The sequence below is a fragment of the Pinus tabuliformis genome, chromosome 4_2 (genome assembly GCF_031772625.1).
Source record: "Pinus tabuliformis cultivar Carrire ecotype Pingquan chromosome 4_2, CPIR1, whole genome shotgun sequence".
NCBI classification, from domain to species: domain Eukaryota; kingdom Viridiplantae; phylum Streptophyta; class Pinopsida; order Pinales; family Pinaceae; genus Pinus; species Pinus tabuliformis.
In genome coordinates this window covers 358,540,037-358,558,429 of record NC_142304.1, presented here as the reverse complement: position 1 = coordinate 358,558,429, position 18,393 = coordinate 358,540,037, and the positions used below count along the sequence as shown (strand labels likewise).

Sequence of the window (18,393 nt, the reverse complement as noted above, 5' to 3'; positions counted from 1 at the left end):
TGGACTATTTTGGGCTGCTTATCATTGTTGTTGAAGGCTGAGTTGACCAAGGTTGACTTGAGGTCATTTGGGAGCTATTTGGCCAGCTTTGACTTTGCTGGTTAGGGTTTCATTGTTGCTGTTGTAAAATCACAGATTTGTGGAATTGTACTATCTCTCTCTCTGCTAAATTATTGAAGAATATAGAAGAATTGACCAAAGGGTTTCCCTGCATTGGGGTTTGTCCTTTTCTGGTGCCACATCTTGTGTCTCTTGTCTTTGCTTGTCTTCTACTGTTTACATTTATGCTCTATCTACATTTTACTATCATGTTGATGTGATTGCAATCTAGAAATTGATATTGGGCTAATAAGAAGATTTGAAGCAAATTGCTCTTAAGCATAGAACATACCATAATTTAACATGGTATCAGAGCCGAGGTGAAGACAAAGCCCAAGCAAGAGTGAAAGAGCAGTCACCGAAGACAGTTGGAAAGGTCAAAAAGGCTTCATGGGTTCCTCATCACACTTCCCGGCCGAAGACAAGCTCCGTGAGAAGTCTAACTATCACAGATGGCAGATGTCTCTTGATCTAACATTGGAAGAGAAAGAAGTGTTGGACTATGTGAGGGGCAGAATTACGGAACCTCCATCAAATGCACTGCCTGCTACAAAGAACAAGTACACTAAGGGTGAAGTCAAAGCGAAGAAGATCATCCGGGACTCAATTGACAAATGCCTGGTGGCCTACATTTTCGAGTTGAACACCTCCAAGGAGATCTACGATAGGAACTAACTATCACTACCCTTGGAGGGCTCCCATCCAAATGGTATATATTTAGAACCACTCCTCTCAATAATGGTCGAATTCCAGGATTTGAAGAAATGATGTCGAGATGCATTCAAGAAGGGACAAGGATGGTGAAGCAAGAAATGCCTTCAAGCAAAGGCAACCCCACTAGTTTCTCCTCTCATGCCAAAAGGAGAAATAATTCTGGGTCTAAAGGTCATTTCAAAGGAAAACCCAAATCGAAGGGTGGAAGGAAGGGAAGATGCTTTGCTTGCAATAAATTTGGCCACTATGCGAGGGAGTGTCCAAATAGAAAGGACAAATCACATGATGATGATCAAAATCACTCTAGAGGCAACTCCATAAACAATCAAAGAAATGGCAGGTTAAATGGCAAAGGAAAGAGGAATGCAGGAAATCAAGGAAGTGGTCAACCCTCCAAGAAAGCAAGGAACTCCAGGTATGAATCAAATGTTGTTAACAATAAGCAAGATGAGTATTATTTGATATCGACCCTCTCCACTACCTCTCCTCCGGACTCGTTGGGAAATTGGCTTATTGATAGTGGTGCCTCAAGGCACTTCAGTGGTTACAAGGAAGCTCTCTCTAATCTAATAGAGAAGGAGACAAACTTGGAGACAATTCCACCTATCCCGTAAAGGGTGTAGGGAATGTTACTCTTCAATTAAATCAAGGTAACACAATCCATTTGCAAGAAGTCTTATATGTACCTGATCTCAAGAAGAATCTGGTGTCCATTTCGGCAATGGAAGACAAAGGCAACAAGGTAGCATTCATCGATGGAAAGGTACGTGTTTGGAAAAAGAATTTTAAAGATGCTTTTACTCTTGGGTTTTGGGTTGACTCTTTATATCAAGTTGGAGGAAGTCCGTTCGGAGTCATGTCTTGCGACACATCTCTATAGTCTGAACTATGGCACCGAAGGTTTGCCCACCTTCATTATAAAGCTCTACCCGATGTGAGACAGATGGTGACAGGAATGCCCGAGTTCAAAGTAGGGCATGAAGGTGTATGTCTTGGATGTGCTGAAGGAAAGCTCAAAAGGGGACCATTCCCCGCAAGCCATAGAAAGACCTCCGACATTTGTAGTTGGTTCACTGCGACATATCTAGTATGATGCCCGTGAACTCTTTGGGAGGATATCTATATTATCTCACTTTTACAGATGATTATTCTCGCAAGACTTGGATATACTTCTTGAAAAAGAAGGATGAAGTGTTCTCCGAGTTCCGTCACTTCAAAGCCTTGATCGAGAATCAAACCGAGAAAAGAATCAAGATTTTAAAGACTGATAGTGGGACCGAGTATGAATCCAATGAGTTCCATGACTTTTGCAAAGAAGTTGGCATTAAGAGGGAGACAACAACACCATACACTCCTGAGCAAAATGGTGTGGCTGAAAGGAAGAACCATACGATTATGGAAGTTGTTTGTTCCATGCTCCATGATCAAAGGCTTCCTAAGTTTCTATGGGTCGAAGCTGCAAATACCGCCGAATATGTTCAAAACCGATGCCCTTATCAAGCATTGGATTCCAAGACTCCCGAAGAAATGTTCACTAGTAAGAAACCCGATGTCTCTCATTTTAGAATTTTTGGAAGTCCCGTATATTTGCATGTGTCGAATGAGAAAAGGAGCAAATTGGGTGCATCTGGAAAGAAGGGAATCTTTGTGGGCTATAGCAAAAATTCTAAGGGCAATAGAATCTATGTGGCTGGTCAAAGGGAAGTCAAAATAAGTCACGATGTCACCTTTGACGAAGATATGGCTCTTATCAAAATTGACAATCTTCCTATTCTAAGGAAAGATAAAGAAGCTGACACCAGAAAGCCGGAAGAAAAGGAAGATGAAACGATGCCCGATGTTGAAGAACCTATGGATCCTATTGACCTCCCTCCGCAAGAGCCTTCCTCTTCTAGGAAGAGGCCCTCATGGCTGAGAGGGACCCTTGAAGATGCTGAGAGATATATTGCACCTAGAAGGACTTTCCGTGAAAGCAAGAAGCCAACCAGGTATCAAGGATACTTGACCATTATGAGCACCATCATTCAAAACGAGCCTACATCATTCGAAGAAGCCGTGAAGCATCAAGTATGGAAGGATGCTATGAATGAAGAATACGAGTCCATCATGAAGAATGATGTCTGGGATGTGGTCCCCAGACCCCAGGACAAAACAGTTGTCACCTCGAAATGGCTTTACAAAATCAAGCATGGAGCTGATGGGAGTGCTGAAAAGTACAAGGCTCGCTTTGTTGCTCGAGGCTTCTCTCAAAAGGAAGGTGTGGATTATGATGAGATATTTGCACCTGTTGCCCGATACACCACCATCCGCTCGATCATAGCCCTTGCTGCTTCGCAAGGATGGAACCTACATCAAATGGATGTCAAGACCACGTTCTTGCATGGTTCGATTAAAGAGGAAGTCTATGTGGAACAACCCGAGGGGTTTGAGATTCATAATTGTGAATCTCATGTATGTAGGTTGAAGAAAGCCCTATATGGGCTGAAGTAAGCACCTCGAGCTTGGTATGAGAGGATCGATAGCTATCTGATGAAGTTGGGATTCACTAGGAGTGAAGCTGATCTGAACCTTTACTTTAAAGTTGAAGATGATAAGCCTCTCATACGGGTGTTGTATGTTGATGACCTCTTTCTGACTGGTGCAGGCCCTATCATTCACAAATGTAAGAGGGAGTTGGTTTCCGAATTTGAGATGAAGGACCTAGCACTGATGCACTATTTTCTAGGAATGGAGGTCTAGAAAAATCCAAGAGAAATTTTCCTATCTCAAGGAAAATACGTGGTAAAGATATTGGAGAGATTTGGTATGGTGGACTGCAAGCCCATGACTACCCCGATGGAGCTTAACTTCAAGAAGTTATGCGGTAGTGCTGTCGGACCTGTTTTGGGAAATGCTTCTGAGTATTGTCAACTCATAGGAGCATTGATGTTCTTGGTGAACTTCTGTCCGGATATATGCTTTGCAGTCAACACGTTGAGCCAATATATGGTTGAGCCTCATCACTCACATTGGATTGGTGCCAAGAATCTTCTGAGATATCTTCGGGGCACAATCACTCATGGACTGAGATACACTGTCGGAGATGTGAGGCTGCATGGTTATTCCGATGTTGATTGGGCAGGCAATGTGGTGGACCGAAAGAGCACTTTCGGGTGTTGTTTCTCTTTGGGTTCTGCTTCGATATCCTGGATGAGCAGGAAGCAGAAGTCGATGGCTTTGAGCACCGCTGAGGCCGAATACATTGCTGCGAGTATGGCCTCCTGTGAAGTTGTCTGGTTGTGGAAGCTCTTTAGTGAGTTGTTTGGTCATATGTTGGATACTACCGTGATCCTCTGCGATAACCAGAGTGGGATTCGTTTATCGTAGAATCCAGTATTTCATGATCGCTCCAAGCACATTGATATCAGGGACCACTTTATCTGGGATATGGTACAACGAGGAGCAATAAGGCTCCATCATATTAGGACTGATGAGCAAGTCAACGACATTCTGACGAAGCACCTGGGAAAGGTCAAATTCTTGACTTTCCAAGCCAACTAGGAGTTGTGGAGAGACCCTCTTATGAGGGTCCTGTATGATACATACATTGAGCTCTGGGAGCTCCAAGGGGATTTGGGTACTTCTTGGAGCGACGAGCGACCATAGGGTGACTCACCCTCCCCTAGTGGTGCGCTATATATAGGGTGAATGGTTCAGCCTTCCCCTGTGATACCCCATGGCGACATGTAGAAAGGATGAGTGGTTCATCCTTCTCCTATCGAGACATCCTACCCATGCAGTCTAGGACTCATGGGAAGTACCTCTCATCTGACCAATGAGTAGGGAAATGAGGATAGGGACCATAGTAGTACCGATGGACGCATCGTGTATCTACCGTACTCCCTATGCTAGGATGACATTGATCTGGGATCAATTGGAACTGCCTTCGGGTCAATAAGAGTGATATAACTCACTCTTTTTTGGAACTATTTGGAATTGATTTCGGATCAATAAGAGTGCTATTAGACACTCTTTTATCTGGGACTGACTTCGGGTCAGTAGAGGATGGTACGATACATTCTCGATCATTTCTTCTTCTTCATAATTCAGTAGAGAATAGCAGTACAAGGCAGTGCATTTGATGGGAGAGATAGTACCAACAAATAGGTGGATTGGCAGATGGAGTTCTCCCTAGTTGAGAGGGAGTGTTAAAATTGGCAACTTGGGCCAAACTCCATGTGGGTCACCTTATTTATGGCAGTTGATATTTTTCTTGGATTCCTCTCATCGAGAGGTGTAGGATTGATCTAACGATCATCCAATTCTGACATGTATTCATGGAGATATGAATTTATTTGTATTTCTTGACAATTTGTCAAGGTCGGACAGCAAGCAAAACAGTGCTTTACACCCCCAGCTCATTCTCAAAGTGGCATATAAAAGGAGGAGGCCTTGAGGCTTTATGACACTCATCTCACCATCTCATTCCTCTCTCTCCTAGTCTATTTGGGTATGCATAGGAGGAGGAAGACACTCACACGTGGGAGAAGGAAGGACGCAGGTCTGATTTAGGGTAGCGTTGACCTAGAGTTGACTGTGGAGCAACAAGGCTGCATTTTATTTGCGTTGACCAACGAAGAGGAGATTTGACTGTGGTTTTAGGTTGGGCAACCTCTCCTAGGCTAGCCGCATTGCTAGGCAGACATGCGTTGACCTATTTTACCATATATTTGACCAGCATTGACTAGTTAGGGCTGACCGCAGAGCTGCAGATGCGTTGACTGTTGGTTGACCATCTTTCGTGGATTGTTTGGGCTGCTTATCATTGTTGTTGAAGGCCGAGTTGACCAAGGTTGACTTGAGGTCATTTGGGAGTTGTTTGACCAGCTTTGACTTTGTTGGTTAGGGTTTTATCACTGATGTTGTAAAATCACAGATTTGTGTAAATGTACTATCTCTCTCTCTCTGCTAAATTATTGAAGAATATAGAAGAATTGATCAAAGGGTTTCCCCGCATTGAGGTTTGTCCTTGGCTAGAACCACATCTTGTGTCTCTTGTCTTGGCTTGTCTTCTACTGTTTACATTTATGTTCTATCTGCATTTTACTATCATGTTGATGTGATTGCAATCTAGAAATTGATATTGGGCTAATAAGAAGATTTGAAGTAAATTGCTCTTAAGCATACATAGAACATACCATAATTTAACATAAGGTGACAAGACAAGGAAAGGTAGCTTAAAGAAGGACACTCAAAAGCCAAAGCACAACAAGATCATCAAGAACATCAATCATCAAGAAGGACCATTCATCTCAAGGATAATCACATCTCGAAGAAGAAGACTTCAAAACCCTAGCTCATCCGGCAAAGGTTTCTACATTTGAAGCATTCTTGAGAAGCTCATACATTCCTCAATCATCATCACAAAGAAGATCTCAAGGACTCTTTCTTGTCTCAAAGAAGGACTTCACATTAGAGCATCATGAAGCCTCTACATCAAGAAAAGCAAGGAGAAGTCGTTGCCATCATCATCTAGAAATCAAGGTGATCTCCCTCTCCGAGAGCGTAGGATCACTATTGAAGGAAGACAACTTCATCAAAGAAGACATCCTCTATCATCAACATCATCAAAAAAGGCGTCAAGTTGAAGATTTCATCATTAAGGAGTATCTTCACTTGACAAGTAAGTATCTTTATATCTATATCTGAATCTATCAAAATGACTTCATTTTGCAAGGAAAGCAACAAATTGGTTGGGTCAACAAACTATCTTGCATGGAAGAAGAGGACAGATTTAATCCTCATAGAAAATGAAGTCATTGATCATGTTAAGGGTTTAATTGTCGAACCTCCAAAGGAAGAAGCTCAAGCTCTAGCAAAATACATGAAGGGGATAATAAGGGCTCAAAAAATTCTTATAGAATCAATCAAGGACTCTATCATCCCCTATGTAGCAAAATTGGAGAAGTCAAAAGACATCTATGACAAACTGGTAGAATTATTCTTCGTGAGTACTGCAGGAGAAGTGATATCATTAAGAATCGAGCTCTACAAGATGAAGATATCAAAGGAAGAAGGAATAGCCTCATACTTTATGAGGGTGTCAGAAATACAAGACCAACTGCAAGAGCTGGGGGAAATAATGTCCTACAAGGAAATGACCACTGTGGTGCTCAAGGCACCACCGAAGGGATGGCGAAACTTTCTATCACACATTTATGATAAGAAGGAAGCCACCCCATTCCATGAACTTTGGTCATTATGTAAGATTGAAGAAACCGGGTTGAAGGCAAAAAGTGACGTAGGATCAAGCGAACAAGTTCAAGCATTTGCTGCCATGGCTAAAAGAAAAGGAAAGTTTGGAAACTTTGGTCCTTAGAAAAGGAAGAAGAATGTGTCAAAGATCCAATGCTATGGTTGTCAAGAATATGGACATTACAAGAGAGATTGTCCAAAATTCAAGAACAACAAGAGAAAAGAAAGAAATGAGGCTCATATCACTGAAGAAGTGGAAGAACCTGATGAGAAGAAATCCAATGTGATAGATCTTCACTATTAGGGTTTCTCCAATACATAGCAAGGAGAAGCGGGAAATGAAAAGACCTCCACCATGGCAGTCAAGTTGAAAAGCATTATGACGAGATGCATCTTAGTAGAAGATGGCATCATACTAGAAGCATAACGTTGAAGCAAGAGCTCATGATACCATAGTTGAAGTAAAAGTCTACATGGATGTAGTAGTCATCATATAAAGGAAGTAGCTCTTGGTAACGTGTAATGCATATGGATAAAAGAAAGTCATCTAGCATATAGTTCATCATACATCATCATTGGGAAGGAGCATTTGCAAGATGAGGATAATCAAGATCCTTCGTTGGCATGTTCATTAGAAGGTTCACCTCTCTTGGAAGAAGCAACTGTCTCACTAAGAATTCCACCTTGTATTGAATTCATTGTGTGGAAGAATGATGATATGGTAACAAAGGAGTGCAGCATGTCAAGATGGTTGAAGCACTCTCAATCAAGGAAAGGAAGTTGTCGAAGGAAGTCTAGATGACCAAAAGGATAAAAAATGTATGTATGCATAGTTTGATAGTTTAAGTCATGTCATCATATAGTTGCAAATACCATGGGTGCCTACCTCATGAGTATGATCAAAGGAAAGGGATCTCTTCTGTTGAAAAGATGCATGAAGGCATGATTCACATATTGAAAAGATGAAATCAACATAATATGTCCATATGGAATATGAGGTAGTTGACAAAGATGAAGGAACTGTGGATGGAAGCTCCTAGGGAGCAATATGTGAAGAAAGAAAGAAAAGATCGTGACAAATGCAACTATGGTCACATAGAAAAGGAAATCAACATCTAATGACTAGAAGAATTGACCATGACATCTCCATGGAAAAGGTATGAAGACTCTGATGAAGTCTGGAAAGGAAAGAGACCCTTGATATTGAATATCTTGGAGATGTGTCAATATGTATGCAGGATGTTGATGTTGCAACAAGCAAATGTCATGATGAAGGGCCATCACAAAAGGTAATTTTGATTTAATGTTCATTTTTTTTTTTGAACAATATATGGATGGGTTGATACAAAGCTACCGAAAGAGAGTTGTAGATGTCACCTACAACTAGTACTCATGTGGTGGGATGGAAGATCCTGAAGGAAACATGATGTGGAAAAGGTAGTTGTATGAAGAAAAGCCAGATATGGACTAGTAGATCACTTTCCAATGAAAGGAAGGATGACATGACTGACATGGTTCGTGAAGGAAAGTGATGGATGGTCAATGCCCTATGAAGAAGTCCCAAGAGTTGAAGGCTCCATAATGATAAAGATGAAAATCATGACATTGAAAAGAGTTCTCCTTTCAACTGATAGTGCCATGATCTCCACCAAAAATTTATTGTTGGAAAACAAGTCCATGGCTAAGAAGGAGCTTGGACAAGTCCCTGGATAAGAGGGAGGTTGGGTATATTCCTTTTATAGGAATGGGTATATCTTCCCTATTTGAGAGGGAGAGATAGAAACATCATTCTTGTCTTCATATTGTGAAGAAATAATGGAGGACTAGGTAAAGCATCTGGCATATGATGCTCTTTGAGGATGAGGTAGGGAATCCAAAATAAGAGCAGTTGAAGAGGACTGATATTCTTTGAGGATTGGGAATACAAGATAAGAATAGTCTTGGAAGGACATATCCTATGAACACTCGGGTGGTATATGTGCCTTGAGAGACAATGATTATGGTGTCTATCAGTCATTGGTCTCGCCAACATTGTGCTCTAATCTTGTGGAGAGATAGAGTCGTTAGTCAAAGCATTGCTATGTGACAATGTTGGTTGATATGATGTGAAACAGATGGCTTACCATTCTGACTCTTCCTATGAGAATTCTTCAGATTGAGAATGTCCAAGTACCTTGTATGGATTATGAATACCTCCCTAGTTAAGATGGAGTGTTGAAATATGTAACTAGGTACGGTCTTCACAATGACATATGTAATCATGATTTTATGTATTTAATGTAAAAAGAAAAATAAATTTATTATTTCATGCTCAAGGAAATTTGTTTTATAGGTCAAGCACCCATTGAGTGATTCTAGGTTTGTCATAAAGTCAATTGAGTCATTGTCATGTATTGAAGACCCATTTGGGCATATTACATATTGTAAAGAAAAATTTATTGAGTCAAAGTAGAGACAAAGATCCTCCAAGACCTCATCATGCCGCAAAGACCAAGTCAACCTACATGAAGGGACAAGTCGGCCTAAAGATAGCAATTCGTACCCCTCAAAAGCCTATATATAAGAAGGAACTCAACCTCATTTAGACACACTCTCAAGCAAGTTCGGTCTCCTCAAGATAGAAGTTGAAAGAGGACGAAGAACAAGAAGAAGAACAAGATCGAAGTTTTGGTCCTTTCTCTCTCCCTTGAGTTAGGGTTTCTACAGTTACTGGGCAAAATTTTGAAGCTGCATCGAAGCTGCGAAGCTACATCTAAGTTAAAACTGTGAAGTTGCATCAAAGGTGTGAAGCTACATCAAAGTTGTGAAGCTACATCAACGCTGTGAAGTTGCAACTTGCAACTAGGTCGAAGTTGTGAAAGATCGAAGATGTCAATCTGCTGGAGAGGTTGAAGTTGCAGTAGAATCTATTGGACAAAGTAGCAAAAGAATCTGTTGGAGGGGTTGAAGTTGTAGAAGAATTTGTTGGGCAGAAGAATTTGCTGAAGGTCGAAATTGCAGGAGTTGCTGAGAAATTGTTAAAAGGAAAACTCGTCAAGGGACTTCGCCTTGGAGGGTCTTGGTCAAGGGTCATAGGTCTTGGAATTCATCAATTGAAGATTCTATAAGAATAAAAGATTTCTAGTGGGTTTTCCTCTCAACTGGAGATGTTTTGGCCCTGGATGATCGACTATATCGTGTCCTCTTGTCTCACTATTCTTTATGGTTTGGTAGTTGTTTGATGAAAAGAACACAATAATAATTAAGTTGAAGAAGAATCTAACTAAGATAAGCAAAAATACATCACAAGCAATTATCAAAGTAAGAGAAATCACAAAATCTAGCTGCCCTAGATTTCTCAACACGGCTTGACTAGACAGTGATATATATAGCAGTATAATAGTGATCTATAGCAGCATTTCTTGCTTCTTATCACTGACATTTGGCAGTGATATTTGTGACTGCCTCTTGTGAAGAGACCCATCAAAGGTCTAGTTGAGAGCTTGCTAATGTTTCCTTAATAGGCTTATAAGAATGGCCCAAGGTGGGTTGATGTACTAGATATCTCTTTGAAACTGTACATTGTATCTTTCTATTGAACATTTGAATTATGATATCTAATGAAGAAGAATCTGGTTGGGTTTTCCCCCTTGTGGGGTTTTGCCCCAATCTGTGACCTAAATCCTGATGTCTCTATTGTGCATGCTTTTCTTCTGTTATTCCTTACAATTTTGTTGCATTGTTGATGTTTATTGTTCTCTCTACATAATTGTTAATGATGATATGATGTTATGGGGTGAATGTAATGTGAAATATTGAAAATGTTTAAAAGTGCAATTATCTACAATAAAGATCTAGCCCTAAAAATTAACATAGACACTTAACCTTGTGCAAAAGTACCTGCTTGAGCTACAAGCATCAACAATGGTCATTCAAAACCACCATATTATTCAAGTGAAGATGGTTAGTGGTAAACCAAAAACCACCACATTATTCAAATGAAATTGGTTAGTGATCATCCAAAACCACCCCATTATTTAAGAGAAGATGATTGGTAGTAAACTAGAAACCACCACATTATTCAAAACAAATTGGTTAGTAGTCATCCAAAACCACCATATTATTCAAGTCAAAATGGTTATTGGTAAACCATAAACCACCAGTATCAATGGAAGATGGTTAGTGGACAACCATAAAGACCACCAAATGAAATGAAGATGGTTAGTGGTCAACTAAAAAAACCACCACATAAAGAATCCAAAGTTTTGCTTTTGATCCTTTCAACCATAAAGCATTGAAAAACAAAACAATCCAAAGCTCCAACTTGGATCATTTCAACTATGAACTATTGAAAAACAAAAAAATCCAAAGCTCAACCTTGGATCCCTTCAACAAACTGCTTACCATGCACCTCACAGGGGGGAATATCAGATACCAATGATAATAGTTTGGCTTCAAGATTCGAAGTCCAATCATTCAATCAAAATTCAATCGACATTTGGGAATTCCAACATAGCAATGGTTCTCCTCAAATCAACTATCGGTATGATAATCATAAAGAATGGGAATGTTCAAATATGTCAGTGGTTCACTTGCAAATGAATTGGAAGTTTTCGGGCTTTCTTCATCAAAGCCCGGTTCAATGATTTTAGATTGAAGATGATACAAGTTATTGGTACAATTATTCAGACTTGTTATTGACAGGGGGAATATTAAATTGTGAGTCCCTAGACAAACACAAAGTCTAAGACCACATTGATATGAGTTGTAAACCTCTTTATGAGATGATGTCATGATTAATTGATGAGTTGTTGGTGAGATCTAGCTCCAGAATGGTCAAGTTTTTGTACCATAAATTCATAGCATGAGATCAATATAGTGTGTCGAACAGCATAAAGCCTCTTCTACCAGTTTGTTATTGTGTCTCGCTTGTGCTCAATTCTTAACACAATTGACACCACAAGTCCATGGATGGTGGAGACCAAGAGGCCTATCAAGGAGGAGGTCCCTGAGTGGTTGGAACATAATGTTGATGAGTTGAAGGAGGAGGTATCAGAGAATTGTTAGAGACAAAAGCACAATTGTAGATATAGTTGTAAGTGTATAAATTCTTGTAAAGATATATTTTATTGAGAGACTAAATTCAGATATTCCACAGTGTTCATCTTTAAAAGATGAACAGTGTGGAATATCTAAATTCAGTGTTCATTTTTAAAAGATGAACAGTGTGGAATATCCAAATTCAGTCTCTCAAAAACCACACCACAGAAAACTACAAACCATATATTTTATTATTGAAAAACTGAATGGTGATTACAAGTCTTCGGGGTGGTTTGCTTATATAGGCATTGACTAGCCACGAAGGTGAATGGTCACATTTTTTGACCTTTGACCTTTCATAACTAACAGTGTTACTAATTAATTATTTTATTATTATCACTTTTTTAATATTATTTATTTAATTAATATTTTTATGAACATTTTATTCATAACATTGCCACGCCCTTAGAGATGATTTGTCCTCAAAGCATAACAAACAAGGTTTTCTTTAGTTGAGCACGTTTCTATGGAATGGTGTCTATTTACTTTGACTTTGTTTGTGCCTTGCGAGTTGGTGAAGTTCTCATATGTATTTGCACCTTCCTTGACGTTGGGAGCATCAACACCATATAGTTTATAGTGTCGTCCTTGCCAAATAAAATCCATAAACTATTCTTCAAGGTTTTTAGTATAGCTTCCTAGCTTCGTTAAGCATTCTGCACCTAGCACTATATCCATTTCTTTGAATGGTAGAGCATAGAGTTTTGTCTGTAGTTCTAGCTCTTGTATTTGAATTGAAACCTTATGACATTCTCCTATTTCCTTGAACTTTTTCCCAGTAGCAACAGTCATGGTCAGGTCCTTGATTGGGCACACACAAAGATTAAGTTGTTTAGCAAGATCAATGTTTATACAATTATGAGTACTGCCAAAATCTACAAGTATATTGACATTTTTGCCTCTTATGATCCCTTTAAGCTTTAGGGTTTTAGGTTGTAATCTCCTTGTCATGTTTGTTGGTGGTGTTGTAAGCTTACTGTTCTTTTTTCTAGTAGACAGGGTTCTTTGCTTTCGAAAGTGTGGTGGAACGTATTTTGCAATCGCTTGTTGTTTTTGACCTTTTGAAAAATTGCCTTCTTCATCCTGATTTTGCTAGACACATGAGATTGCAGCTAATTATGATTCTTGTGATGTTTCTTCAGGGTCTAAATCTGCATTGTGAGTTAGAATGTTTCTCCTTCAGGTTTTTGTACTTCAACTTGCCTTCCATCTATTATTTTATAGTATCGTAAGGACATGTCTTCACATTTATGTCCCAGTGTCCAATTTTCCCCACACTTGGACAATTGTTTTTCTTCTTGGTCCTTTTCTCTAACTCATTACTTGAAGAGTCTGGCTCTTCCTCAACTTCATAATTATATAATTTTTTGTTAAGGCATTTGTGTCCTGGCATCCATTTGTCTCCAAAATATTTGCATTTGTTTATCTTCTTATCCAAGTATCGTTGTTGATTTTCATATTCCTTGAATGACGACATGTTGAGCTTACTTTTTTGTTCAATAAGCCTTGCTGCATGTCTAGCTTCTTCAATAGTTTCTAGTTTTTATAATTTCATTTATGCACGAATATAATCTTTAAGTCCACATCTATACATTTTAAGTAGTTGTTCATCAGTAAATCCTCTTTGTCGTGTAGCCAATACTTCCCATTCGTGGGTATATTCGCTTACAGACCCCTTTTGCTTGAGATGAACAAATTTGTTGTAGACATCATCTTCTTCTTCGTCGTAGAATCTTTTTAGCAAGGCATCCACAAAATTCTTCCAATGAAAAGAATGGGTGTCACATTTTCTAGACCACCATAGGAACCAATCATATGCTTCTACTTCCAAATTGTTAGATGTCGTCATGATTTTCTCACATTCACCTAATGGTGGGTTTGATTCGAAAATGGCTTCCATTTTATTAACCCAAACAATAGTGCCTCTCTAGTCTTTACCATCATACTTGGGTACCTCCTTTTTAATCCGCTAATAGTCTTTTTCTAGAATTTTAGTGTAATATTGGCTACCTGAAAAGCATATCTCAAATGGATCTGCAGGTCCATGCATATTTTTATTTTGCAGGCTAGATTTTGGTCTTTCAAAAGTTTGAACTATTAGCATGTCCACCTTTTCCATTAATTGATTAAGTTGTTCACTATGGTCGTCAAGTCTTTGGGTGGTTTCGTCAATTTTGAAGTGCAATATTTGCTCTATCATCGACATCAACCTCTTTTGTCCTTCCCTAAATTATGTTTGTGATTTTTCTATGTTACTAAGACGATATTGCGCGCTATTAACTTCATCCCTATAGCGGTTAATGTCAGATTGTAACTCCCCGTTGCTCGCCATCTTGTTCTTGTTTTTCCTGGCGAAACCCACCTTTTTTTACTATATATATAATAATTATTTTTTTATTTTTTTTATTATATATAATAATGTTAACTATATAATAGTTAATTATATAAGTTAATATATATATATAGCTCTACTTATAAAATGATATTGTATGACTGAGGGGCAAAAAGCAGGATCGAGGGATGTGACAGCTAACTTTATGTGTTGACTGCGACTTCAGAAGAATTGCGGCATGGAATACAAGTGGTCAGAATGAAGTGGGCAAAGAAAAGGACAACAGACAAGGCAGACGGACTTGGTTGGGATAGACGGAAACTTTGATCGAGATGTATGGCAGTGGAGTTGATGAACAGCGTGTGGGGGTAGTCGAGAGCAAGTGCTCAGAGCGATTCGGCATGGAACAATAGAGATGTCGACGGAGGTAGAGAATGACAAAACGGCGTGGAGGCGGGTGGATCGAATCAGAGGAGCAGCGCAGACAGGAAGGAACACGATGGAGAGGAGAGGGTCAATGGATGCAGGGGAACCCAAACCTAGCGACCAGCAAGAAATACGTAGCAGGAAAAATGAAGACAATGGTGGATGAACAATGTTGCAGACGGGAGGATCGAAGGCTCTGATACCACTATTAGAGACAAAAACGCAATTGTAGAGATAGTTGTATGTAACTGTATAAATGCTTGTAAAGATATATTTTATTATTGAAAAATTGAATGGTGATTACAAGTCTTCGCGGCGGTTTTCCTATATAGGCATTGACTAGCCATGAAGGTGAACGGTCACATTGTTTGACCTTTGGCCTCTCATAGCTAATGGTGTTACTAATTAATTAAATAATTATTTAATTATTTTATTATTATCATTTTTTAATATTATTTATTTAATTAATATTTTTATGAACATTTTATTCATAATAAGGATGTTCCACTTTTAAGAGAGACAAATTTGGAGTGGAAGGAGAACATTGAGAGAGTACCATAGCCAATGTTATCACCTCCACAAAGATAGGCACCTAGGGGAAGAATTGGAAGACAACCCACTTTAGTTTCCACCTTAACCCCAAGAGTTGCACCTTCCACCTCAAGCTCAGCCTCAACATGTCCACCTACCACTTCTAGAATAAAAGCACCAACAATGACCTTTGCCCATAAAAGGGGTAGAGGGAATCATTGATATCTTAGCGCATCAAGATTATCCTTGTAGTATCTAGATGACTCATGATGATCATCTCATGAGATAAATTTATTTTTGTTTTGATTTGATTTATATTATCCAATCATGAATTGTGGGCCGTGGCTCAGGACAAATATCATATTTCAATATCAATTTCTGATGTACCACTTGACTGTTGAAATTTCTATGTCTATCCGTTAGAAATTTTATCTGTATTCTTCTGGTTTATTTCTCCCACTTGTTAATTACGAACAAGTTATTTAAACATATAAACATCGAAATAAACACAATACAGTCTTAACCATCTACAGATCAATAGCTGAAAGAAATAGCAAACACACAAGTGACACCGTTATTTTTGGACAACTCGTCACTAGAAAAACCCAATGTGGGAAAACCAGTGCAACAATTTTGAGGGTTTATTTTATATGCAGTCTATCCTTAAGTACAACTGGGTGCCAAACTGGCTCACCCGACAGAGAAAAATAACCGACAGTAATACCTCTCTATTCGGAGGCAGATATTCAGAGAATCTGCCCCACAAAACCCTCTCCAGCACAACTGAAGCACTGCATTAGCCCTCCTGGCCTCTCCGTCAACCTCAAAACCCTTTGTGTCAACCCTTTGAAGCACTGCGCAGCCTCTATGGCCTTTGCGTCACTCCTGTTGCCCTCTGCGTGGATGATGCAGGCTCTTCTGGCCTCTACGATGTCTCAACTAGCCTCTACGTGGCCTGCTCTGGCTTCTGCGTCTGCCTCCTTGCCTCTGCGCTGGTCTCTCGGCACTATCTTTGCCTCTCTATCCAGTACTCACTACCCCTCGCTGCAAACTGGTCACTAATTCGACTTTACTTAGCAAACCCCGCTCTAGTAAATCGAATGACTAATCACTCTAGTGTATTCTCCAACTGACCCTCAAGCCTCCTCTTATACTTTTCCTGTTGGTCCTTCAACGGTCGAGATTGCATCTCTAATCAATAGCTAAGATTAAATTTGGCTTGATCCATGTCATTTGGAACCTTCTAACCCAGTTTTATATTAATACCCATTAATATTTTACTTTTTCCTAAATTTAGACTTAGGAACTCAATTAAAAATATTAATTATTTTAATATCTCCTAAACCAGGAAGAATCCGCCCAAACCATTTCTAGGTCTTGTAGATTTCATGTGCTTTAGCCTCTCCACCAATTTTCATGGCTAGAGCACATCCGGTGCTACCCCAAATCAACACTCCCTCTTAGCGAGGATTGTGCTCTAGTAATACTACACACTGAGCATCACTTTGATTATACGACACCGGTACCTGTGCCGATGCTAGGCCTCCGTGCCCAACATCTTCTACACTGTTACATCCTGCTCTACTGCCCATGGCCCTGCCACTGCCACTGTTGCATCCGTACAACACTAAGTTACCGGAAACTCCTGAAGAATTTGCCAGAAACGCGGATCCCCGTTTCCGATACATAAACGGATACGATTCTTGTCCAAAATGCTGTAAAAACGTTTTTGTGCCGTTTCAAAAAATCGGAAACTTTAGATTTGGAATTGGATACGTTTCCAAGGGATTTAAATTTTTTTGGATCCGTTTCCCGGTAAAACGGATCCACGAAAATTGTGATCAGAATCCACCCTTAAAATGTTAAAAACTTGAAAATTTGCATAGCCATAAATAAATAAATAAAATGAAGAAATCAGATTTGCAAATAAACTCACTATAAACAGAGTCTCATAAAATCTTTTCTAAACTTTAGAAACAACAACACTCCTATATTTATCAAAAATTCTTACTAAGAAAAAGATAGATGTTTCAAAAATGCAAATAAAGGGGTTTGATGAATGTCTTCGAAAAAAGATTTAATTTGAGCGATTAATTTTCATTTTGGTTAAGGTTTTGTTAATTGTCATTGATTTTGGCTTTTGATTTCATAAATCCCTCCAATATAACAAATCTCGCTAGCCAATCTTGTGCCTGCATATAGTCACAAGACCAAGTTGACATTGAGAAGATTGAAATGTTCAGATAGGTCCTTGATGGAATATCCCAATGATCCCATGGGCCTTTTAATTGTCATGCAAAGAAGATAGATATCATCTGCCATGCATGACACGTCTTTGAATGAGTTGGACCCGAAAGCACAAACGCTGTTGCATTTCTAATTACATTATTAATGATGATGAAAAATGTTGAATGTTATAATAATCACTAATGATGATGACAATTGTTAAGCTGAATTGATGATGATGATTTGTTTTATGTTGAATTCATGACGATGACTATGCATTTTAGATAAAGATTTTAGATTCTTAGATTCTAAAAGATGAATGGTAAATGAAATAAATATATAATATATGCATGCCGTTTCCTTGCCGTATCGTATCCTCATATTTGAAAATTTGTCGTATCCATTCAAACCCCGTATCCGTATCCCCTCTGCATCCCGTGTTGTTGCTAGTCCTTTCTCCCAACACTGCATCTGCACTGCAACCCCCTCTCATCATGCTGCATCGTGCTACTGCACTGCAACTCAGTTACTGAGAAGTAACTGATCCACCCAACACTGACAACCCCCTGTCAAGCTAGAAACACTCTCGATGTTGAAGCTCTCTCTGTCGCTATCAAGTGCTCCCCTCTACTGCCTCTGCGCTGCTGCAACAACTCCCTGCCTCTCGCACCGTTGCAAACCTCTCTGTGCCATCAATGCACTATTGCAACCCTCTCTGTGCCTCTCGCACTGTTGCAACCTACTAGCTCTGC

At 39.4% G+C, this 18,393-nt stretch overlaps 1 protein-coding gene across 1 annotated transcript in view; it reads right to left on the bottom strand.

The window, feature by feature from the left end:
* Positions 1–18,393, bottom strand: part of LOC149169414 (uncharacterized) — a 173,377-nt gene that overhangs the window by 105,932 nt on the left and 49,052 nt on the right. The window contains exon 2 of the mRNA XM_089425186.1: positions 16,942–17,130. Within this exon, the coding sequence (XP_089281312.1) occupies positions 16,942–17,130 (189 nt within the window). The remainder of the gene's footprint in view (positions 1–16,941; positions 17,131–18,393) is intronic.